Source organism: Anarhichas minor, unplaced genomic scaffold, assembly GCF_050575085.1.
Source record: "Anarhichas minor isolate MPS153535 unplaced genomic scaffold, ASM5057508v1 ptg000071l, whole genome shotgun sequence".
Taxonomy (NCBI): Eukaryota; Metazoa; Chordata; class Actinopteri; order Perciformes; family Anarhichadidae; genus Anarhichas; species Anarhichas minor.
The window spans coordinates 6118751-6145152 of NW_027466517.1; the positions used below are offsets into that span (position 1 = coordinate 6118751).

At 44.6% G+C, this 26402-nt stretch overlaps 1 protein-coding gene across 2 annotated transcripts in view; it reads left to right on the plus strand.

Annotated features, from left to right (window-relative positions):
• The window catches only part of LOC142935161 (cadherin-2-like), a 109595-nt gene extending 91414 nt beyond the window's left edge, over positions 1 to 18181 (plus strand). For both annotated transcript variants that reach the window (XM_076079339.1, XM_076079338.1), the window contains 3 exons: positions 1399 to 1538; positions 8925 to 9086; positions 17475 to 18181. In XM_076079339.1, coding sequence (XP_075935454.1) covers positions 1399 to 1538; positions 8925 to 9086; positions 17475 to 17681 — 509 coding nt within the window. In that variant the 3' untranslated portion in view covers positions 17682 to 18181. The remainder of the gene's footprint in view (positions 1 to 1398; positions 1539 to 8924; positions 9087 to 17474) is intronic.
• The last annotated feature ends 8221 nt before the right edge of the window (positions 18182 to 26402 follow it).

The following is a 26402-nucleotide window of genomic DNA, read 5'->3' on the forward strand; positions in this document are numbered from 1 at the left end:
CCTGATGTAGTTTGGCCCTCGCAGGTACAGCAGACTACAAACACATGCACCCTGAGCTCCTCTGTGTCGTAAATCCACCCGGATTAATACGATCAAAAGGAGAAAGATTCACATCAAGTTAATAAAGCCACCAGTTGTCTACAAAATAAGAGCTGTGTGTTCCTCTCCTGCCTTCAAATACTCAGTCCCGTACGAGGGGATTTCAGTTGTTTGCTATTGAACTTTGACCGTCTACAGGAGGCTGAGGAGATAACGGAGGCTTTGCAGCTGTGATACAAAACTTGCATTAATGAGAGTGAACCGGATCCCCGGGACAACTGGCTGGTAGTTGATAATGCAAAATCAGTCTAGAGAAAGAGAGATGCAACCAGTACTGTAGCTGCAGGGAGCATTATTAATGACTTAATGAGGGAGCTGTGTTTCCAGATGTTGAGACTATTCTGATAGTAGAGACATGTTTGCCATCACACAGTCAACTGCTATGTCTAGGGGGTTCCTGGCCCTTTTGACTTGTCACCTGTTAAAACAAAGCATTGTCTTCGTACCTTATGCTGCATTCACGAGCGAACCAGGCGTTGGGTCGATGTAGCGCCGTGCTGCACATTCTCACCCCAATGGGTCAAATAACACAGCTTGATCAGTGCTCCCAAGCTTCAAACTATGATGCTCAAGGTTCCCCTTTAGCTTCAGTTTTTGTGTCAGAGACGGCGTTTCCGTTCTTCTCGTGCATCGTGTCTTTTCTAAATAAGCTTTCGTGTTCATAAGAAGTTAGGTTGAGGCAACAAAACCTTTGTCTGGCTCGTCCACCTCTGCTCCCACCCACCGGGGGTGGACTGTCTTGCTCTCTTTGCTCTACAGTATTCGATGCATTGGGGGTGAGAACAGGTGACTGTACATTGATTAACAGCTCCTGTTCCCTTGTTGCTGGGTCGCCAGTTCCATGATTTGCCACCACAGCGTGACGCCGGGTTACGTTTCACCAAAAGTTTCTTCCGTTTCAACCTTTCACAGCAAGAGTGGAGCGATTAGATTCTAGTAGCAAAGGTACAGGTCATAGTGACCTCGCATCCATCCCATTCTGGTGATCAAGTCACAGGAACGCCTTCAGCCAATGTCTTCACATTTTGAACTGATTCGATTTTGGTGGTCAAAACACTTCTAACTTAAGAATTCATATGCTAATTATGACATTTTCCCACAAATGTCTGAGAAGATAACTTGATGAAGTGATGACATTTCAAGACAGACATGGGTGTAAACTGCAATGACTGGTTGGCAGAGGCAAACAACCGCGAGGTGGTGAATGTAGCTTTGTGTTGCTAGTGGAGCTGTAGAAAATTGCTTTTGTTCTTTCAAAGATAATGTCTTTACCTTCTTTTGTCCTAACTTGTCCCGCAGTGCTGGTGCTGCTGTTTGTGATGTGGATGAAGAGGAGGGACAAGGAGCGTCAGGCCAAGCAGCTCCTCATCGACCCAGAGGACGACGTGCGAGACAACATCCTCAAATATGACGAGGAGGGAGGAGGAGAGGAGGACCAGGTACACACACACACACACACACACACAGTACTACAACATAAAAACAAATCACACAATCTAGCTTGGGTTTCTCTCTCTATCGTTTTGTGATATTTCTGACTATAATTTGGTGCTACATTTCCTTTGATTGGTGGTTTTCATTCTAGGTTTACATTAGTGCCAGAAATCACCTCCAATCTGCTCTTGTGTTCATCACTCCCACACAGCCCACTCAAACACACATTCTCATGAAGGAAGCATACAGTAAAATACACATGACGCTGCCACACAGACACACACTCTGCTTCCCTACAGTTTTCAATCATCCGTCCTCCGGCTGAGATTAAGTGTACTACAAAAGAGGAGCTAAACGGGATTAATTGCTTTCTGTTGGAGAACAATTTCCTGTGTCCCTCCACACAACTCCTCTGCTGGTGCCAAGCACATAAGCTGCTCCACACTTCTGCAGGAAAAAATGGTTAACCGTTATTACCCAGCCGACAAGACTGACAGCATGTTTTACTTTCTGCTGCAGCATCTTGTAGTGGCTGTAAAGAAAAGGAGTTGCTCTGTATATGTGCAACCATACACACACTTACAGTACTGTACAGGTAGGGGAATCAGATGCTATAATGCACTGCGCTATTTCACTGCAAACAAATCGTTTGTACCGGATCTGGACTGGTACGTACTGCTTCCAGGAAATAGCCACAGCCTTGCACACTGAATCCAACAAGGACAAACCTTCTCTTGGTTGCAACCATTGCAACAAAATGTTGTACGGGTCATGGCCCACAGAAGGTGGATCCCAATTGGTTGATCGCCTGACTTTTCATCTAGCGTCCCCAGTAGGTCATCGTTTTTATTATGCCCCCGCACCAGCGACATCCGTGACAGGAGGCTTTATGCTTTCGGGTTATCCGACCCTTTCTTGTGAATGCAATATCTTAGAAATGCCTTTACATTTTTCCAAATGTTGCACAAATATCCACTTGGATTAATGGATGAACCGATGAACTGGTCTGGTTAGAGGCATACAACCGCAAGGTGGTAATTCTAGTTAACCCAGTGAAGTATCTCAAGAGGGATAGGCACAAACATTTTGTTCAAGAATTCATGGTACCTGGAAAAAAATACTCCAGGTTTTTTCCAGAGCTATCATAACGTCGAAATTTCCCTCAGACGTAAACATAGACTGTAAAGACCAAGTGGACATCACCCATTGCTTTGTGAACTGCGGTTTTGAAGTTTTGAATTTAGGATTCAAGCCGTCGCCATCTTGTTTTGTTGTAACCAGAAGGGACAGAGGATGGAGCGAAGTACAACTGAACGTGGATAAGACATTCTTAGGCAACCACCAATTACAGTTAACTTTCACAAACTGAAAACACGCTGCAAGAAGGGTTCAAGTTCTAAGACGAAAACACAGATGACTCCCAGATGGACGTGGCCGTGGTAGAGACCTGTCAATCACAGTAAGCCCCGCCCTAAAGCATCCCCTGCTTTATGGTCTGTTTGACTCTAAATGGACCATCATTTACTAAATGAGCATCATGCTGTATTGAAGAAGACTTGAATTATCAATCATTCTGTACACATGACATATATTGCACTGTCCATCCTGGGAGAGGATCCTCCTCTGTGTCTCTCCCACAGGTCTCTTCCTGTTTTTCTCCCCGTTAAAGGTTTTTTTGGGGGAGTTTTTCCTGTTCTGACGTGAGGGTCCTGGGACCGAGGATGTTCCATGTGTACAGATTGTAAAGCCCTCTGAGGAAAATTTGTGATTTTGGGCTCTACAAAATACATTGAATCGAATAAACTCATGTTTACAATGTTTACTGAGGTAATAAATCAAGAGAGAAGTAGAGTCATTTTCTCATAGACTTCTATACAACCAGAGGAGTCGCCCCCTGGTGGACACTAGAGAGAATGCACGTTAAGGCACGTCCATAGTTTGAAAGAGGTTGCTGCCTGAATAAACACTGTGTGTAGTACTTATGAGCAAAGGTTGCTAACATACTAAACAAGGATAGCGAACATGGTAAGCATGTACCTGCCTAGCATCAGCATTTAGTATTGTGAGCAGGTTAGCATGCTGATGTTAGCATTTAGTTCAAAACCATGTTGTCTTATTACAGCTAGCATGGCTGTGCATGCTTTGTTTTACTTCATATGTCTCATACAGAATCACAATCTGATTGGATCTACTTTAATATACATCAAAAATATGAAAGCCCAACATGACAGTCTGTGGCACACAGTGTTGGTAGTGATGGAGCTTGGTGATTCAGTGTGGTGTTTGCATTCACACGTTACGACGAGCAAAGCTTTAAACAAAGTAGGAACCCTCTCATTGTTCCTGCAGGAGCAGACTCAATCTGGAATTTATAAACCAATTGGAACCCCAAAGGGTCTTGAAGATGAATAAGAACATTTTGAGCACTCTACTGCAGTGCTTGTTCCGCTGACTTGCTTGGCCTCCGGTGTTGCTGCTTGCAGCTTTCTCAAGAACCACTCATCCGAACAACTTCACGCACTCGACACTGCTCTTCCTTTGGTCCTCAGCAAATAAACCCGCCAAGTGTGTAGTCGATCGGATGAAACTCGAAGGACTTATGCACACACAAACCTTCATAAATACATTGAGACAGAGACTCCTCCCACTGGAGTTATGACTTCACTTATCGCACTTCACTTATCGTTTCTTTCATTCTGAATAATGTTTGGATGAACTTGCCTCCCTTAAATCCTATTATTTGTTTTGAGCAATAAAGATTTTACCAAACATGATCAAATTTGTATTGACATTGTTAACCAAATGTAAGTTAATGGCAAAAATCAAAGACAGCCTATTGAAGCTGGACTTTGTGTTTGTGTTGTTTGAGTTAAACACAAAGCTGCTGTTAGAAACATCCAGCTTTCCTTCTTCTGTCATTACCGCTACAGTAACATGTTGCACTGGCCTTGGATAGTGTGGTGTTTTGATTAAAAGAGTTTAGTTTGATTAGATTACCATGTTAGTTTGTTCTTGTACCGACAGCTTGTGTCTTTATTTGTCTTATTCAAGCATTAGATACAAGGCACACTCAGTTCTCAGGAACACACACACACACACACACACACACACACACACTTACCTTCATTGATAGCAGTTGTTCCCTCACTTCTAATCCATACAGTACCTATAACCTATAAATCATACTTCTTTAACGTGTAAGGGGAACACCACCTACATTAAGAATGGGTTCTGCTTTTAAGAAGAAACAGAACCCAGTGAAGTAAGTCTGTCGTCGTCCTCTGGTCCACAGACAGAGAACGGGAGACTGATTCTGTTCTCCAGTTGCCAGTGTGTTATCAGTTATCATGTAGTTTTAATAGTTTGCTGGTTTTTACCGGTGGATTGTAGCAGCAGTCACATTGTAAGAAATTGGTCCTATATTTCCGACATAAGCTGACTTCAATCATCCAAGCTCTAAATTGGATTGATGACCAAACATTGCATCACAGTTGAAGTGGGACAGCTCAACACCCTGCAGCGTACAGCGTGGCCTTCTGTGGCCATGGAGCAAAAACTCACAGAAGACTCAGCACTCACTCTTTGTAAGCCAATTAGGATTCTAGCCTCAAAATCAATAATTCTGGCTTCCAATAATGTTGTTATCTGTCTGTGCCCCTGACGGCGTTCACATATAAATACAGTATACGGTACTGGATGGCAGTCGTAGTGAATTGAACCTCACTACATATGCGGTCGCTGCTGCAGACATTTAAAAATTAAAAAGATGCTCAGTGGCGTAATGTGGAGGAGTTGAAATGTTTAAACCTGTGATATATGGGAGAGGTAGTCAATGCTGCTCATACACAGATAACACATATGTCAAAGTAAACATAGCCTTAACTGCAAAGGTATGAGCCATTCTGTATGTTAAAGAGAACTCCGGAGACATCCTGAGTCTGAAAACTGAAGCAAATGCTGAAGTACCTTAAAGCTGCATTCTCTCTAGTGACTCCTCTGGTTGTATAGAAGTCTGAGAAAATGACTCCACTTCTCATTTATTTATTACCTCAGTAAACTTTGTAAACACGAGTTTATTGTCAGTTTTCAGTTCAAACTTTCAGTGTTTTCACCTCAAAAAAGTTAAATGTAACATTTTGGTCGCCTAAAAATGTCTTATTCAGTGTTTGTTTGTACTTACTTTGTAGTTACAGAAAACCAAGATGGCGATCGCCAAAATGCCGAACCCGAGGCTTCAAAACGGCAGTTTTCACTTCCTGTGATTTCCCGGGAATAAAAAGTTGTTCTATTTCTACATAATGCCAAAGTACAGCAGCGTACTTTCTGCATCATGTCCTGCCTCCTGCACCCATCGCCTGAACCAAACAGAGTATTCCCGGTCGGGGAGAACGCGTCTGACACAGACTGTTGTGCGCTACAGTTGTGAAAGGGCAACAGAGTTCATTTTTTATTTTCTTCATTGCCATAAAACATAAAACCCAGCATGCAGAAATTAGAGGTTGAGTTCGGTGATCCATCACAGCAAACACTATGTCTGCTTTATTGTTATGAATGTTACTTCAAAGTTATATGGTAATGCAGTGCAGGGGTATCATTAGTCTGCATATACAACTGTGTTACTATGAACATTTAACAATGAAATAATTGAATGGAATAAATGGCTACTAATGACCTCCTGGAAGAAATACTTAGCAATAATGTAAAATCGACAAAGTTTGCAGGAAATAGGCGCAACATGCATAAATCCTGGGATAGTTCTTCAAGTAAGAGTCCTTCAGAATGTCCTCACTGGGAGGACATTGTCTCTGGCCGGTTAGTGTAGAAATAGAAAAAGAAGAACACAGCACTTTCCTCCCTGCCTTCCTTACTGAAGGGCTCTCAGCCTCTCTTCAGTGAAATGTCTTCTGTTGGTTCACCATTGATGTGAACAAAGCCCAAGGTCAGTCCACGGCATGCTGTTATTGTCCTGAAAAGGTCGCTTTAGTCGATTTCCCTAGAGACCAGAGAGCACGAACTGGTCTCTGGATGGTTGCTGCGATGACTCAGCCTACTACCATCAACGTGAAGAGATCAGAGGCCGGGACACACGCTTCCCCTCCGCCCACTGACTGCGCTGGAGTTGTATGCGAGAAGGTGAGAGAGGGACTGTGTCTCTCTAAGTGGATGCCAATAAGATAGCATGAGAGTCCTCCCTTAGGACGGAGGATGTCGGAGAAGTGGTAGACGTTGCATCAGAGGAGCTTGTGGTGTCATCGATACTCTCTCCTCATTACTACATCTGGAACATAAAGCTAGTGATAGTAGTGAGTCAGGCGACAGGCCTGCAATGCACCTGGCATTAGGAGTATACATTATTGGGCATTTAATGGTGGGTTTGTTCAGGTTTGGTGGTAAAGTTCAAGCCAACAACTTGTTTTTCTCATTTAGCTTGAAGTGTGAATTCTACAGCAGCCCAAATATTCTGCCACGGACAGATGACTCTTGATCTTTGTGATTCTTTTTAAGTAGAAGTGTTTGAAGTCGAGCATGTTTCAGGTCTTTGCATGAATAATAATGTGCAGAGGGTTGCCCATCCCTAAAAAGTATTGAAAGGCCTTAATGTTTTAAATCAATCTTTCAAAAGTATTAAAAAGGATATGATATGGCAAGTTTGTTCTTTCTGACGTTGCATTGTAAAATGTCAAAATAATTGGTCATCTATTTATTTTTAAACAGTCTAACAGCCTCTAACATTAACATCACACAGATCCGGATAGCAGAACCTACAATACTCAGAGCAGAGAACCCACTGTCTGCTGGCTGGCCTTTGCTCATATCTGCAATTATTATGTGGGCAATAAACCAGGCAACACTATACCATCCCAATGCACTTCAACGTCTAAAGTAATATACCGCTTCACACTGTAAAGAAGACGAGCTGCCTTCGGACGGCCGAGTAGAACAAGGGAGCTCAAATTGAGCATGTACGTGTTCGGTAGAGGTGACGTGGTAATGGCCTTCTTCATTCATGAAGTGTGCATCCCGCTGATAAGAGTGTCAATATGTATCTCTTCCTCCACTAGAGGAGGACCTGGATTCAACCATGCTCCCATGCGTGGTGGGAACACGTTAATAACATCTGGACTGGTCGAGAAGAGGCACATTCGTGCATTTGCGAGATTTACGTTGACCCCGCTTGATACATCAGTTGGGTCGGATCAAGTTGCCGCCACAAACGAACCACTCCAGAGTTCCTTTGAAACCAGACCGAGACCGCCTCCTCTCAGGGTCTTGATGCGGTGGTCTGGTTCTGTACTTGAGTGTGCTTACTGTGTTAACACCCTTAAACGAATCGCACCAAGAGGTGCATTGTTTATTGTTATGCACCAGTCAACAAGGAAGCAATAAACGGTTCTGATTCTGATTATTAGCCGAAAATCATTAATTTCCACACTCATGACTACTGATGCATTTCAGTCCAGTTCCACTGGAGATCTGACTGACAAACACCACCAACAGGAAGGTTGAGCACTCCAGAAAAACATGGAATCTGAAACCTGGCAGTCCTGGTGGTGATGTGGTTGAGGACAATGTTGGGGTGGCTGTAGGTCAGTGGGTAGAGCGGGTCGTCCTTAGGGTGGCGGTTCGATCCCCGCCTGCATGTCGACTGTCAAGGTTCAAGTTCTGTAAGTACCTGTATGTATGTATGTATATGACGATTACAATAAAGTTTGATGTTGTGGGTTTGTAGTCAATGGACTCTTCTCACAATGAACTGAGGGTCTAAGGTGGAGAGCGAGCTGTACGGACTGTAAGGTCTGCTTGATGTGGAATTACTCTGAGAACGATGGAACTTGTGCTTTGACTTTCGCAGTCTGGAGTCTTTTTGTTGGTACACGAGCTTAAAGTTTTTGGAACTGTGTTCAATGGAAGAAGACGATGGTACAGCATTGTTCCGGGAGTGTCGCATCAGACACCCAGTTTGTAGTACTGCAAGCACATCAATATTCCAGCGCTGTCGTTGGTACGCCGTTGTGTTGCCTCATTCGGCGGTGGACGAAGAATCTTCAAAATTGGCACTTTAAGGTTTAATCTGTGATTTTCTTTGAGTTTTGTTCTGTTATGATTGTCTAGTTTAATCTTTACGTTTCTTATCTGTGTTTGTGTTACACAGGATAATGACGTAGCACTTTAGAAAATGGACTTATTTAAATCTGTAATTGGTAAAGTTATTTTAGAGACCTGTGATAAGACTTTCAGTCGTCTAGCCTCCCTTGCATAGTCTGTTATTATTTGTATTGTTTTGTGAAATGTTCTTTTTTTATATGCAATTAAATGAATCAAATCAAACCAATCTTGAGTTAAATGAGTGATTTTGGGCAACATGTGAATATGTTGTTTTGTGTGTTTAGGACTACGACCTGAGTCAGCTGCAGCAGCCTGACGCCCTGGAGCCAGAGTGTGTCAAGGTGGGGATCAGACGTATGGATGAGAGGCCTCTCCATCATGACCACCAGTACCCCCTCCGCTCTGCCGCCCCCCACCCAGGAGACATCGGAGACTTCATCCACGAGGTACGGCAACACGCATCTTTGTGGAAAATGTCAGTGCTGTGCCATCCTGGCCTACTGAGATTCAATCTGTTCACCATGATTCAATCCTGGCGGTCGGGCACACAAACGTCTCAGCGCGCAGGAAGTGTTGAATCACGACTTGAGTGAAATACAAACTGTCTGTTTCGGCAGCAGTGAGCAAACACTGTGTCCAGAAAAGCGCTGAATTTGCCAGCCTCAGATCTTCTGCTTCTCTCATCCCGTTTCTTTGGCATGAAGCATCAAAGACCGGCCGGGGATGTGTGCTGTTTACCTCATCACCTTACAGGATTTAGGGATAGTGGAGTTCAAAGAGTTTATTTCAAACAGTCACTCCAAGTGTTAAAGAAGCCCAGTCCGTTGGCTGTAAGCTCCTGAGGTGTTGTTCCCTCTGGAGTAAACTGGTTGACGCGCTCGTTGTAGGCTATGCTAAACTATCTGTGAGGTGTGGTGCATTCGATACATCACAGAGACGTTTGTTTAAATATATATATCCCATTTATTCTCCTGGTTGTGGAACAACGTATAAAAAACCATTATTTCCACCAACAGTAAATGCACCACATTAGCGTATCGCGGTCAAAACTTTTTGCCCTTTCGGGGTCAAACACCTGACAAACACAGCGATTTCAGGACCTATATACCTGAGCCCAGGACAGAAATACAGCGCCACCCAATGTACACACAAAGAAATACAGTTGTATTTATAATACCATTTTTGGCTCTAACACCTAGTATTTGGAGCTGCCAAGTATAGGAACTAATGCGCTGTAACATTCAACTAGATTACTGCTGATTAAAAGAGAACGCAATGGCTGTATCCAAACAACAAAGCAGATTTAAAATACACTGAGGTCTGGCCTCAGTTGCTCCCCTGGTATGTAAGAATACATAAGTATCAGTGATACAAGTGTGCACACTAACACTAGTTAGTTTAACAAACAATGAGGCGGAGAGAAGCAGAGTGATTCTTAATTAGCTTGGCTAACGGTCAGGATTAGCTGGCCGAAGCCTGGCTACCATAATTAGAGGATAATCCATTAAATTCAGTTAATCCCACAGACTGTCTGCAGGTCGTCCACGGCCCCTTAAAAGGAGCGTTCTGGTCATTGTGTTCCATTTTCTTACTGTGTGTATGTGTGTGTGTATATATATATATATATATATATATATATATATATATATAGTGTGTGGTATTTCCTATATTTGTCAGTGCACATGTAATTGCAAACAGGCAGCTAGTAGAGCAGTGTTTCTCCTATAACTGTACAGGCCCGGCAGGCTGCCTACGGGGAACCCTCGCCAGGCTCCAAAATATATATTTTTCAGGATTCGTGCAGTTAACACATGAAGTCATAATTTAGTTTTAATGAAAACTCACCCCTGGTACGTTGGCTCCTGGTGTTCTTCACCACTGTTTTGGAAGAAGGAAATAACTGGAGTAGGTGGATGTGTTTTCTTTAGTGCTGTGCGGTGGATCTACTTTATGCTCACGTGAAGCGTAGTTCATGTGGATTTACAAAAGTGAATATCTGTGATTATTTAGAGAAAGTTTCAAATGTTACATTTGAGAACGGACTCTGGTATACAGACGAGAATGAATCCATGAGAAAGCTTTTATGGATCTTTTGGCCGGTCGGGCAGCAGAACAAGTTCCAAACAGAACATGTTGGGACTCGATGAGATCAACTAGATGAACCTGTTAGCAAACAGCAGACATCACATACATATCAGCAACATTAGCATGTTCACCAGCTACTTGCTAACTTTGTCTGTTTGGTGATAACATGTCGAGAGTGCAGTTGTGGAACCAAGACAGAAAAAAGAAACCAGGTTTGACCGTCATCAAACGGGAAAGGAACCGGGCCGTCCTGTGTCAAACTCGTATGCTTCACAGACTCTCCGAGTCACCACGTCTGTGGCTCTGGAACAACACGTGGCTTCTGCCTTCGCTCCCGAGAGACAAGTGGCATAAGTCACACGGTCTCTAGACAGTTAAATGTGGGACAAATTCTGGCTTTTGAACAAAAACATTTTTCTTGGGAGGATGGTGAAAGTGTTCAGTCGTGTCAGCACTTTGGTTGCTGATACTCCGATATTATGAGCAGCCAAACCCTGATATATCAACCTTTTATCAAATACTGTTGAGTCATATTTGCCCACAGACATCTGAAAGCAAAGAAGGTTCTGAACAGTGTAGTGAACATCGGTCAGACAGGAGCATTCAGGCCTCGTGCTGCGTTCCAGATAACTCGGAACAATCTCTTAAAGGTATCTTCTCCGCACAAAGAAATGATCTGTTAAAACTAACTGGGCCTCCGACCTCCGAGTCAACTGGAATGCAGACGTGGTCCGAAGACGAGGAGAGAAGTTGTCCACATGGATACCTCCCACCGGACCCCTATCTCCGTCTGTTTTTGTGGGTTTGACTCAGTGAATTGAAGAAATGACGATATCAGAGGAATATCCCTCCTCAAATTCCACCGAATCTCATAATGTTACACTCAGTTGTACATGAAAGGTGACAGATGTAGAGAGTGTATATATTTCACTCCTATACCTTCACACACCTGTCTAATAAATGTGTAGTGGAGGTGTCTGTTTGAGAAAGTTGATGTAGAAAACTGACTACACTGACATAGTGATGTATAAGAGTGCAGTAATGCCCCCATACATGGGTCCAGCCCCAGTGAGAGAACTGTATTTGAATGCCTTTGAGTACCTTTAAACCTTCTGCAAAGCGCTCCACTCCCTCAGACGGATTAACACGACTCTCAGAGTTAATCACACACACGTCTGAACTCTTCCTTTAACAGGGCTGATAACCGTCATTGCATCTCGAGGCAGTGGGGGCTACCCGGGGCGCGCAGGTTCATCATCGTTGTCGACGTTATCGCCCCGGTGCGCGTCGCTCTCTGCGTGGATGACGTCTCCCATTTCGGGGCTGCTCCCATATTGTTTGTGTGCCGCATCTCTTTCAGTCGGGCTGCCATAAAGACATCTGCTGAGCAGAGCTCTGAATAATGAGCGGGAGCTGTCAGACAAGGCGAGCCGATCTAGACGGCTTAATCCGACAGACATGACAAGCTGATGCCTCTCCCTCTCAGCTGTAATTCCCTCCTCCCATTGAGCTCCAGAGTGACGGGAGTGTCTTCAGCCAGACGACAAGAGGTGTTCCACAAAACATCTCCGCTGCTTGTCAGATTGAACATTCTGGACTTCTAGTTTGGGCAACATGTTTTTATTCTGCCAGTTAAATAAAAATGAGGCATGTCTAAAAAGTGTTTTGACTTTAAGTCTGGGCTACGCCGGGTAATCTGCTGAATCTCCTCCTGGAGATAGAGGCAGCATCTGTCCAACCTGACCCAAATCCTCTCTTCCATAATCCCTCCTTGTCCATCTCAACCCCTCCACACACACAGAAATAAGCACAACCTTTCTGCTCAACAAGAGGGATCTTGCTCACCCTTATTCTGATCTCTAGGGGCTGAAGTAGGCGAGAGGGTAACGCAAAGGTCAGACAGGCTGGCTTGTGATCGAAAGGTTGATGCTTTGAATCGTTGGGGAGGTGAACTCTGCTCCTTTTCATATGGTCTGAGTGGGTCAACAAGGGTCATTGACCGGGGTTTCAAATGGATCTTACACTGCTCAAAGCCTGAACACAGGTTTCTATAATACCCTTTGCTTTACGATACAGTTACTATTAAAAACGACTAAAATCCTGCACTACAGTAGATATCGTTGTAGTTTTACAGCTTTCGCAACCATGAATTCTGCTCTTCTCAGCGTCACAGATACTCCAGAGGGTTGGTTCTTGCACCGGCATGTGGAAATGCTCCGGTGTCAAACAAGGCAGTGTCCATTTTTAATGAGCGACAGGTCTGCTTCGCCAATATTTCACACAATGCCCTCTGGTTTAAGGGGTGATGAGCGTTGCACTCTGAGGATTAACGTGCAGTATGAATGTGCATGCTCTTTTATCCCACTTCAAACGTAGGCTTTGTGTGCGAAGGTTTTATCAGTCTCCCCCCTCCTCAGCAGCCGATAAGGGGCCGTCGAGCAGCAAATGGAGCCCCCAGATGATCCGCATGGGATGTGTGGTCGCCAACAGTAGACCGACTGGCTCAACAGTGACTATTGCCTGCTTCCCCAGCAACAGTAAAATGCCTCGTTGGGCTTGTAAATCTAGCAGCTCACTTGCCCAAACAGGAAAGTGGTACAGAAAAGACTTCCCGGAGCTACTTGTAGCTAAGGAGTGAGCCATCTCTCTACCCTCTCATCTCTGTTGGCTGGTAATGACAAAGTATATGTGCTGAAATGCATGCCAGCATTTCAGTTTACCCTAGAAACAGGAAGTTTAGTTCCATCGAATCTCATTCAGATTCAGATTCAACTTTATTGTCATTGCACAGAGTACAAGTACGAGGACAACGAAACGCAGTTTCAGCATCTAACCAGAAGTGTAAAAAGAAGCAGTAAAGGTGCAGTGCAATGTGCTAAATAAATAACAGATACATATTATAACAATATAGACAGTATAAACAGTATGAACAGTGGATATGAAATGCAAGATATATTGATGTGAATGGTCTCGATGGCAGGGAGTGGAGTACCGGTGATGCGTTGGGCGGTTTTTACCACCCTCTGCAGTGCTTTCCGGTCTGAGACAGAGCAGTTGCCATACCAAACTGTGATCCAGCTTGTAAGGATGCTCTCGATGGTGCAGCGGTAGAAGTTCACCAGGATCAGAGGAGACATGTGGATTTTCTTCAGTCTCCTCAGGAAGAAGAGACGTTGGTGTGCCTTCTTGATCAGGGTCGAGGTGTTGAAGGTCCAAGAGAGGTCCTCTGAGATGTGGACACCCAGAAACCTAAAGCTGGTGAGATGCTCAACCTCCGTTCCATCAGCGGTGGGCCGTCAGGGCCAGCAAAGCCTTCTCTGCTGGCCTAAACACAATCACAAAGTGATAGTTATTTTATAATTTAATAATCTTTCTTAAATACACTACATGTATTATAATTTATAAAAATATTTTCCCCATTATCTTATTTTCTCATTGCACAGCTACTGTCTTCCTCAGTTGCTCTGCTTCCAGTGCAGCTTGTTTTAAGTAGAGCTTTTATCCAATCAGATCTCACCTCTGTGTCTCTAGGTAAGAAGAGAGGCAGAGGCCTGCAGACTCACAAGTGCATCCATGTGCAGTTTAAGTGAATGGGGACGATATTGTTGATTGTCATAGTGTTCAACCAATCAGATCTTTAGTTTGACATGTTGGGCGTATTCTTTGACGTGCCAGAGCCTGCTAGCTGGCCTACAAGTACGTCAGCATTACGTGCAGGTCAGTTTTCAGGTGCAGCTCTGCAGTGAGGTGCAGCGTGTGCTGTGATTGGTCAGTGGGCGAGCACGTGACTATTGTGAAACGAAACTTAAAGTAGCCTTCAGAGGCTTAGTCGGAGTAGTGAGAGTTCAAATTGAAAGATATGGAAGAAATTATGACATTTTTTGTATTTTGCTTGGTGTAGATTATTATTTTTTTACCTAGCTTTGTTTTTTTAACACTCAATGGCTGAAGGAGGAGAAACGGATTGTGAGTTGGGATTTAACCGTGGGATTAAACTCTTAGTCAACAAAGAAAGGAGGATGGAGTGTTTTTTTACATCTAGTATCTGAATGGCCCTCCAGTGTGTAGCAGAATGCGTGTTCCGCTGTTGTTTTCCCGTTAAGCTAGTTAGCATAGCCTCCCAGTACACACGCGGTGCCTCAGCTGTTTTTGTTTTTTTGTTTTTTTTTGTTCCGGGTTCAGAGGTCACACAGCCCGTTGTCTCCTACGTGAGCGCAGAAAACATTATATTTCCCACAACTTAAGCTTCTGCATTTTCCAAATGCACTAGTATTATTCAAACGTATTGTTCGGTTCGTAAGCCTCGTACCGAACGGTTTAATACGAATATGTGTATTGTGTATATAGGTGAACAGGGAGTAGAGGAGAGGACTCAGCACACAGCCCTGTGGAACGCCAGTGTTCAGGGTGAGGGTAGAGGAGGTGTGATTGCCTAAACTAACATACTGGGGTCTGTTGGTTAGGATATCCAGTATCCAGCTGCAGAGGGAGGTGTTGATGCCATGGTCACCGAGTTTGGAGGGGGTGATGGTGTTGAATGCTGAACTGAAATCGATGAACAGCATTCTCACGTAGGTGGTGGTGTTGTCCAGGTGGGAGAGGGAGGAGTGAAACGCTGTGGAGTTGGCGTCCTCTGTACACCTGTTCTGGCGGTAGGCGAATTGGAGGGGGTCCAGTGTGGGTGGTAGGCATGTTTTGAGATGAGCCAGGACCAGCCTCTCGAAGCACTTCATGATGATGGGGGTGAGTGCAGCTGCAGTGCAGTGTTTTGGCACTGGCACGATTGAGGTGGTTTTGGAGCATGTGGGTACAGCTGCTTGGGCCAGTGACAGGTTGAAGATGTCAGTCAGGACCTCAGTCAGCTGGCCAGCATAGGCCCTGAGCACGCGTCTGGGGATGCCATCAGGGCAGCAGCCTTACGTGCACTAATCTTGCTCAGCGCAGCACACACGTTGGTGGGGGAGAGTGTGAGGGGCTGGTGGTCTGCAGTGGTCTGTGGTGGGGCACAGTCTTGATTGCCGCCTCCTGGTTGTCCCTGTCAAAGCGAGCATAAAAGTTGTTAAGCTCATCAGGGAGCTGGTTGGGGGGGTGGTGTTGGAGGGTTTGTAATCCGTAATGGCCTGGATGCCTTGCCACAGGCGTCGGGGGTCGGAGTTGTTGTTGAAGTACTCCTCAGTCCTTAGCTTGTGGCTGTGCTTGGCCCTCTTGATGCCCCTGCTCAGGTTGGCTCTGGATGAGCTGTAGGCTTGCGCATCACCTGATCTGAAGGCGGTGTGGCGTGCCTTCAGCAGTAGGCGGACCTCTCTGTTCATCCACGCCTTCTGATTTGGGAACGTTGTAAGCTGTTTGAGGAAGGTGACACTATTGATGTTGGTGCTGATGTAGTCCAGAATGGAGGAGGAAAAAGAGTCTATGTCCGTGTGAGAGTCCAGGGTGGCCTGAGTGGCAAACATACTCCAGTCCGTGTGTTGGAACCGGTGCTGTAGTGTAGAGTCTGCTCCCTCTGGCCACACTTTAACTGTTCTCACTGATGGTTTCTCACATTTGGTGAGTGGTGTGTACTTGGGGAGTAGGAACAATGAGAGATGTTCCGACTGTCCCAGGTTAGGGAGGAGAATGGCTTTGTATGCCTTAGCCATATTGGTGTAAACATGGTCCAAGGTCTTGTCTCCTCTAGTGGGGCTGGAGACATGTTGGTACAATTTGGGAGTACAGACTTCCGGTTGGAGTGGTTGAAGTCACCCGCAACAATAAAGGCTGCCTCCGGGGGTTTAGTCTGAAGTTTGCTAATAGCAGCATGCCATTCCTTCATTGCAAGCTTAGCATTAGCACCGGGGGGGTATATGCTGCAGTCACACTAGTAGATGTAAACTCTCTGGGCAGATAGAAAGGTCTACACTTAACCATGAGATGTTCCAGGTTAGCAGAGCAGTGACTCTACATTACAGCAGTGTCCGTGCACCAAGCTCTGTTTGTATAAATGCACAGGCCTCTGGTCTTACCGGAGTCGTCTGCTGTCCTCTCTGCCCATCTCATAATGTTACACTCAGTTGTACATGAAAGGTGACAGATGTAGTAGTGTATATATTTCACTCCTATACCTTCACACACCTGTCTAATAAATGTGTAGTGGAGGTGTCTGTTTGAGAAAGTTGATGTAGAAAACTGACTACACTGACATAGTGATGTATAAGAGTGCAGTAATGCCCCCATACATGGGTCCAGCCCCAGTGAGAGAACTGTATTTGAATGCCTTTGAGTACCTTTAAACCTTCTGCAAAGCGCTCCACTCCCTCAGACGGATTAACACGACTCTCAGAGTTAATCACACACACGTCTGAACTCTTCCTTTAACAGGGCTGATAACCGTCATTGCATCTCGAGGCAGTGGGGGCTACCCGGGGCGCGCAGGTTCATCATCGTTGTCGACGCGGCCATATTGTTTGTGTGCCGCGTCTTTTTCAGTCGGGCTGCATAAAGACATCTGCTGAGTGGATCTCTGGGGCATAAGAGGATGTGTGCAAAACTCAATATTCATTTTCTTAAATAAAGATTAAACATGACAGTTAACTTTAGTATTTTTTGTTATTTGATAACTGCTGCTGATAGTAATAATAATAAAAATCAACATCCGGAAAGTAGACTTCCTCGGGCAAAGAAGAAAGGCATCTCGTAGTAAAGATTCTCTCATCAATTTTCCAAACTTGTCTTTGCTCACCTTCCTGTCCTTCCTCCATTTCTCTCTGCAGGGCCTGAAGGCAGCGGACAACGACCCCACCGCCCCCCCCTACGACTCCCTGCTGGTGTTCGACTACGAGGGCAGTGGCTCTGACGCCGGCTCCCTCAGCTCCCTGCACTCCTCCTCGAGCTGTGGCGACCAGGACTATGACTACCTCGGCGACTGGGGGCCGCGCTTCCGCAAGCTGGCCGACCTGTACGGCGGAGGGGATGACTAGCGCCCCACCCCCACAACCCCCGCCTGCAACAACCACCCTCCCCCGCCCCACCGTTTGCTGCTCCAGGGCTCAGGTGGGGCGGGTGGGGTTGAGGAAACGAGGATTACGGGGGGTAAACGCACGGGGGTATTGGATCTGCACTTCTGCTTCACCACGGTTCAGCTTGTAAAGAGGCCTGCTGCCCACTTGACGACGGTTCGATGATACTAGGGACCATTCGGACTCCTGGCCTAGCAATTCAGGCTGATGGACATCACTGAGCGTTAGCCCCTGTGCTAACACGCGTGAGCAATGCGCTCAGAGGGGACTGGTTGTCTCAACGGCGGCTAAGAGCTACAACAGCCATGCTACAGATGCTCATTTACACTTGAATCTCACAGTACAGGAGCACTGGGGTCAAATGTGCCTTTTTGTACATTCTTTTGATTGTGTTCAGTCTTGATTCTATGCGTTGCTTTAAAAGCTCCCGGTGTTTTTGCGACGGCGACTGGAGGAGCACTTCGCCACGTGTGCGTGTGTGTGTGCGTGTGTGTGTGTGTGCGTGTGCGTGCGTGTCATTTCCACAGAGACACACTGGATGGACACTATAAAAGGGCAACGCGTATTATGAGACGGATGATCCTGCCAGCAGAAACATGGCTTTACTTGTACGGCTCTGGGTGTTGAAATTTTTTCTCTTTCCATCGGATTCAGGCAGGAAATCACAAGCAGCCTCCCAATCACAGGTTAGCAGAATCCCATCTACATATTCAGTTTGTCTTTTGATTAGTAACCGAGAACAGAGATTGAACTGCAGTGAGGAATGGCTGCCTCCCCTGGTTTTCAGCGCTCTTAGATAATTGAGGACATTTAACGCCATGACGCATTTAAATAACATTCTCTCTGAATGGAGGTTTTTACAAGCAGGGAATGTTTTTTCAGTTTAAATATTGTGGTTATGTCCTTGCTGTGCTTTCATGAATGGGGAGTTAGAATCGAATGTAGTTTAGCTCATTTCTAGGACGACAAAACACGGGGAAGCAAAGTGGCGAGAGACGGTGATGAATTATAATTTCCATTCATGTGTTTGTGCAGATGAAAGGAAACGAAAAAAACACCAACAAAGAATCAAGGCCCCAACGAAGAAAAACTCAAATCTAAAAACATTTGAAGCACTTTTGTTTGCAGAGCGACGGTCGGATCAATAAACTGACAGTCGTGAACAAAATGATAGAGGAAGATATTTTGTCAATTTCCGACCACATTTTCATGACTTTTACATGGATATTCATGGTCCCTGGAGGATAAAATCAAAGATGAAAATTTCCACTTGTATAAAAGATATGGAACAGGAGAAACCGAATATCTACGTACACATGTGATGTACTGTACAAACACATCTTCTGTTGCTAAATCTGTTGTAGTATTCACTCTTTACACCTTTAATTTCAGATGGATGGTGTTTTTGAGAATAGATGCAGTATCCAACATATCGACTTTACTTCCACCCGACCTATTACCAGACCGGCCCTTCTTTCAGCACCGTTTTTTGGAAAGACTTTGAAGACGAGCAACACTTCCCTGTTGGGAAGGTTTACCCAGATTAACATCAGCTCAAGATGTAATGTGAGCTGGTTTGAATATGTGTTCATGTGCAGTTCATTCTTCACATAATGAAGCGGTTTCTGCAGTTCAGACATCCAGAGAATTCATTACACATTAAAAGAACTAGTAGGAAGCTGTTGGCCTCGCAGCATTAAGGCCACGAACACCTTTACTTTCATTCAATGAGAACATCTGCTGCATTGAATATGTATTATTTCATATTATATATCCGGATAAAAAAAATACCATCTTAAAATTTGGGCCGCGACGTTACTTGTTGTTATCACAAAGTCACGATATTGAGTTGATAATAAATGGGTCAAAGGTTCTTGGGTTCCTTCATGCTCTCTTAAGAACCGCAGCATCGTATAGAGGAGCAGTGCTCCAGCGTGTGAGGCTGGAGGAACTGCTCCCTGCAGACTTCCAGCCTTTGACAGTGTTGTGTTGCTTTCTCTTCATGGGAAGCAGACGTCGGTCAAACCCAGAGCTGTATGAAAGAGCTGCATATTTTTACCAGTTTGGTGTTCCAAGACTAGTGAGACATGTACAGTAATGCTAGACTTTAGATAGATACCTTCTGTTTTTTGTTTTTCGCTTTTATCACGATGTAACTTATGCAGCCGATTGCTAACAAAGAGAGACATCGGTCCTGGTTTTGTAGCAACGATACTTCTCGATACTCTGCTGTGGATTAAATACAAAAAAAGGCAACGTTTCTTCTGTCTGCTGATGGTTTGCCTTAGTGTCCTCTGGTCCTCTCCACCTGGCTCCTCACTGTAAACTGAAATATGTACAGATTGTATTTTTCTCTCTTGTTCTTTTGGCTGTGATCTCTGAAAAATGACATGCTAATATCCTGAATCCTTGTATATGTGTCATTTGGATTACAAATTAAAATGTTTTTGCATGTTTTTATCTTTTCATTATGGAAAACACTATTTTTCAGATCTTTTGCAAATAAGTTCAAAACCAGTCACACACACACACACACACACACTGAGCGGCAAACCCACAAATAGATTGCGTGACTTTGGGTCGCTAAATCAAATAAGACAAAAGAACCAAAAACCATTCTAAGCGCCCACAAAGGGGGAAACGCCTGCTGTGGTGAGAAGCAGATATTACCATTACAGATATTTAGTGCAACATTTCCTACACTGCAAAAACGGTCCAATTCACAAAGATCAGTGGTGATCAGCCCACACAGCTACAGGGAACGACTGGTGTCCTCAGAGAGTGTGGCTGTCCACTCAAACTCACTTATTTTGGGATGCAAAGTTGTGTCATGAAAAATAAATGATTAAAGAGTTCTGTACGTACTAGTCGATAGGGTGGCAATCTCCACGACATGTCACTTTTGCAAAAGAAATGAAAAAAAAAAAACAAGGTTCAACTAATCAATGAAGTTAAGCTGCAGGTATTTTCAAAAAATCTCAAAACTTGTAAAATAAGAGAATGTAATTGTCACGGGCATGATGAGGACTCAAGCGCAGACAGTCAGAGTAGGGGAAAAAAAGTCTTTAATAGCTCACAAACAAAAAACAGGTAATCCAAGGACAAGACAAAAGACGAGGGGGAAAATCCGGCAGGACAAGGCAGGGCAGACAGACTGGGAAACCGGGAACAGGATGAGCAAAACGGGCGGGTAGGTAGGAAACAAACACAATGATCTGGCAGTGAGTGAGTGAAAGACAGGGGTTTAAATAGTGACTAGGCAGAGTGAACAGGTGAGACTAATGAGCTGATGAGGTGAGTGTGACTGGCAGGTGCACTGAATGAACTGATTAGGTGAGTGAGGAGCTACAGAAAGAAACAAAGACACAGAACACACAGGGCAAAGCCTGATCGTGACAGTAATCAATATTTTGCTCATTAATGATGTATTATTTCACCCATCGACATATATGTGCTCTGCGGCACCGACGCGTATACGGACACAATGAAAGAAGGAGAATTTAAACCAGCCCAAATTGACTTGGACTTGTCTCAGGCTGGCTCTCACCCTTCACAACCAACACATTGGCCTCGTTGATACTTTGCCACATGGATTACTGCGATCAGGTGCAAAATAGCTGCAATTTTGTGGGCTTGTTAGAGTGTGGTTACAAATTCAATTCAATTTATTTTTGTATAACCCAAAATCACAAATTACAAATTAGCGTCATAATGCTTTACAATCTGTACACATACAACATCCTCTTGTCCCGGGACCCTCACATCAGAACAGGAAAAACTCCCCCAGAAACCCTTTAACAGGGAGAAAAGAGGCCTGTGGGAGAGCAACAGAGGAGGGATCCCTCTCCAGGATGGAAAGAAGTGTGATAGATGTCATGTGTACAGAATGAACAACATAACAGAGTTACAACACATTCAATGCATATGACAGAACCACGGCAGGAGGCAAGACCAGGTCCAGGTATAACCAGGATCCACGGGAACCTGCGAGGTGAGAAAGCACAAAGACTCTGGTGAAGAAGCAAAGTTAGTAATGAGCCATGAATTCATACAGAAGGAGATGAAGAAGATAAGAGAGGAGCTAAGTGTATCATAGGAAGTCCCCCTGTAGTCTAGGCCTATACCAGCTTGTCTAAGGGCTGGTCCAAGAAAAACCTGAGCCAGCCCTAACTATAAACCTGATCCAGCCCTAACTATAAACCTGAGCCAGTCCTAACTATAAACCTGAACCAGTCCTAACTATAAACCTGAACCAGCCCTAACTATAAACCTGATCCAGCCCTAACTATAAACCTGATCCAGCACGAACTATAAACCTGATCCAGCCCTAACTATAAACCTGAGCCAGTCCTAACTATAAACCTGAACCAGTCCTAACTATAAACCTGAACCAGCCCTAACTATGAACCTGATCCAGCCCTAACTATAAACCTGATCCAGCACGAACTATAAACCTGATCCAGCCCTAACTATAAACCTGATCCAGCACGAACTATAAACCTGAGCCAGTCCTAACTATGAACCTGAACCAGTCCTAACTATAAACCTGAACCAGCCCTAACTATAAACCTGAGCCAGCCCTAACTATAAACCTGAGCGAGCCCGAACTATAAACCTGAGCGAGCCCGAACTATAAACCTGAACCAGTCCTGACTATAAACCTGAGCCAGTCCTAACTATAGACCTGAACCAGCCCTAACTATAGACCTGAACCAGCCCTAACTATAAACCTGAACCAGCCCTAACTATAAACCTGAGCCAGCCCTAACTATTAACCTGAGCCAGCCCTAACTATTAACCTGAACCAGTCCTAACTATAAACCTGAACCAGTCCTAACTATAAACCTGAACCAGTCCTAACTATAAACCTCAACCAGCCCTAACTATAAACCTGAGCCAGCCCTAACTATAAACCTGAACCAGCCCTAACTATACACCTGAGCCAGCAATAACTATGAACCTGAGCCAGCCCTAACTATAAACCTGATCCAGCCCTAACTATAAACCTGAGCCAGTCCTAACTATAGACCTGAACCAGCCCTAACTATGAACCTGAACCAGCCCTAACTATAAACCTGAGCCAGCCCTAACTATTAACCTGAGCCAGCCCTAACTATTAACCTGAACCAGTCCTAACTATAAACCTGAACCAGCCCTAACTATAAACCTGAACCAGCCCTAACTATAAACCTGAGCCAGCCCTAACTATAAACCTGAACCAGCCCTAACTATAAACCTGATCCAGCCCTAACTATAAACCTGATCCAGCACTAACTATAAACCTGAGCCAGTCCTAACTATAAACCTGAACCAGTCCTAACTATAAACCTGAACCAGCCCTAACTATAAACCTCAACCAGCCCTAACTATAAACCTGAACCAGCCCTAACTATAAACCTGATCCAGCCCTAACTATAAACCTGAGCCAGTCCTAACTATAGACCTGAACCAGCCCTAACTATAAACCTGAACCAGCCCTAACTATACACCTGAGCCAGCCCTAACTATAAACCTGAGCCAGCCCTAACTATTAACCTGAGCCAGCCCTAACTATTAACCTGAACCAGTCCTAACTATTAACCTGAACCAGCCCTAACTATAAACCTGATCCAGCCCTAACTATAAACCTGAGCCAGTCCTAACTATAGACCTGAACCAGCCCTAACTATAAACCTGAACCAGCCCTAACTATAAACCTGAACCAGTCCTAACTATAAACCTGAGCCAGTCCTAACTATAAACCTGAGCCAGCCCTAACTATAAACCTGAGCGAGCCCGAACTATAAACCTGAGCGAGCCCGAACTATAAACCTGAACCAGTCCTAACTATAAACCTGAGCCAGTCCTAACTATAGACCTGAACCAGCCCTAGCTATGAACCTGAACCAGCCCTAACTATAAACCTGAACCAGTCCTAACTATAAACCTGAACCAGTCCTAACTATAAACCTCAACCAGCCCTAACTATAAACCTGAGCCAGCCCTAACTATAAACCTGAACCAGCCCTAACTATACACCTGAGCCAGCACTAACTATAAACCTGAGCCAGCCCTAACTATTAACCTGAGCCAGCCCTAACTATTAACCTGAACCAGTCCTAACTATAAACCTGAACCAGCCCTAACTATAAACCTGAACCAGCCCTAACTATAAACCTGATCCAGCCCTAACTATAAACCTGAGCCAGTCCTAACTATAGACCTGAACCAGCCCTAACTATAAACCTGAACCAGTCCTAACTATAAACCTGAACCAGTCCTAACTATAAACCTGAGCCAGCCCTAACTATAAACCTGAGCGAGCCCGAACTATAAACCTGAACCAGTCCTAACTATAAACATGAACCAGCCCTAACTATAAACCTGAGCCAGCCCTAACTATAAACCTGAGCCAGCCCGAACTATAAACCTGAACCAGTCCTAACTATGAACATGAACCAGCCCTCACTATAAACCTCAACCAGCCCTAACTATAAACCTGAACCAGTCCTAACTATAAACCTGAACCAGTCCTAACTATAAACCTGAACCAGCCCTAACTATACACCTGAGCCAGTCCTAACTATAGACCTGAACCAGCCCTAACTATAAACCTGAACCAGTCCTAACTATAAACCTGAACCAGTCCTAACTATAAACCTGAGCCAGCCCTAACTATAAACCTGAGCGAGCCCGAACTATAAACCTGAACCAGTCCTAACTATAAACCTGAACCAGTCCTAACTATAAACCTCAACCAGCCCTAACTATAAACCTGAGCCAGCCCTAACTATAAACCTGAACCAGCCCTAACTATACACCTGAGCCAGCACTAACTATAAACCTGAGCCAGCCCTAACTATTAACCTGAGCCAGCCCTAACTATTAACCTGAACCAGTCCTAACTATAAACCTGAACCAGCCCTAACTATAAACCTGAACCAGCCCTAACTATAAACCTGATCCAGCCCTAACTATAAACCTGAGCCAGTCCTAACTATAGACCTGAACCAGCCCTAACTATAAACCTGAACCAGTCCTAACTATAAACCTGAACCAGTCCTAACTATAAACCTGAGCCAGCCCTAACTATAAACCTGAGCGAGCCCGAACTATAAACCTGAACCAGTCCTAACTATAAACATGAACCAGCCCTAACTATAAACCTGAGCCAGCCCTAACTATAAACCTGAGCCAGCCCGAACTATAAACCTGAACCAGTCCTAACTATGAACATGAACCAGCCCTCACTATAAACCTCAACCAGCCCTAACTATAAACCTGAACCAGTCCTAACTATAAACCTGAACCAGTCCTAACTATAAACCTGAACCAGCCCTAACTATACACCTGAGCCAGTCCTAACTATAGACCTGAACCAGCCCTAACTATAAACCTGAACCAGTCCTAACTATAAACCTGAACCAGTCCTAACTATAAACCTGAGCCAGCCCTAACTATAAACCTGAGCGAGCCCGAACTATAAACCTGAACCAGTCCTAACTATAAACATGAACCATCCCTAACTATAAACCTGAGCCAGCCCTAACTATAAACCTGAGCCAGCCCGAACTATAAACCTGAACCAGTCCTAACTATAAACATGAACCAGCCCTAACTATAAACCTCAACCAGCCCTAACTATAAACCTGAACCAGTCCTAACTATTAACCTGAACCAGTCCTAACTATAAACCTGAGCCAGCCCTAACTATAAACCTGAGCCAGCCCGAACTATAAACCTGAGCGAGCCCGAACTATAAACCTGAACCAGTCCTAACTATAAACATGAACCAGCCCTAACTATAAACCTGAACCAGTCCTAACTATAAACCTCAACCAGCCCTAACTATAAACCTGAGCCAGCCCTAACTATAAACCTCAACCAGCCCTAACTATTAACCTGAACCAGTCCTAACTATAAACCTGAACCAGCCCTAACTATAAACCTGAACCAGCCCTAACTATAAACCTGATCCAGCCCTAACTATAAACCTGAGCCAGTCCTAACTATAGACCTGAACCAGCCCTAACTATAAACCTGAACCAGCCCTAACTATACACCTGAGCCAGCCCTAACTATAAACCTGAGCCAGCCCTAACTATTAACCTGAGCCAGCCCTAACTATTAACCTGAACCAGTCCTAACTATTAACCTGAACCAGCCCTAACTATAAACCTGATCCAGCCCTAACTATAAACCTGAGCCAGTCCTAACTATAGACCTGAACCAGCCCTAGCTATAAACCTGAACCATCCCTAACTATAAACCTGAACCAGTCCTAACTATAAACCTGAACCAGTCCTAACTATAAACCTCAACCAGCCCTAACTATAAACCTGAGCCAGCCCTAACTATAAACCAGAACCAGCCCTAACTATACACCTGAGCCAGCACTAACTATAAACCTGAGCCAGCCCTAACTATTAACCTGAGCCAGCCCTAACTATTAACCTGAACCAGTCCTAACTATAAACCTGAACCAGCCCTAACTATAAACCTGAACCAGCCCTAACTATAAATCTGATCCAGCCCTAACTATAAACCTGAGCCAGTCCTAACTATAGACCTGAACCAGCCCTAACTATAAACCTGAACCAGTCCTAACTATAAACCTGAACCAGTCCTAACTATAAACCTGAGCCAGCCCTAACTATAAACCTGAGCGAGCCCGAACTATAAACCTGAACCAGTCCTAACTAT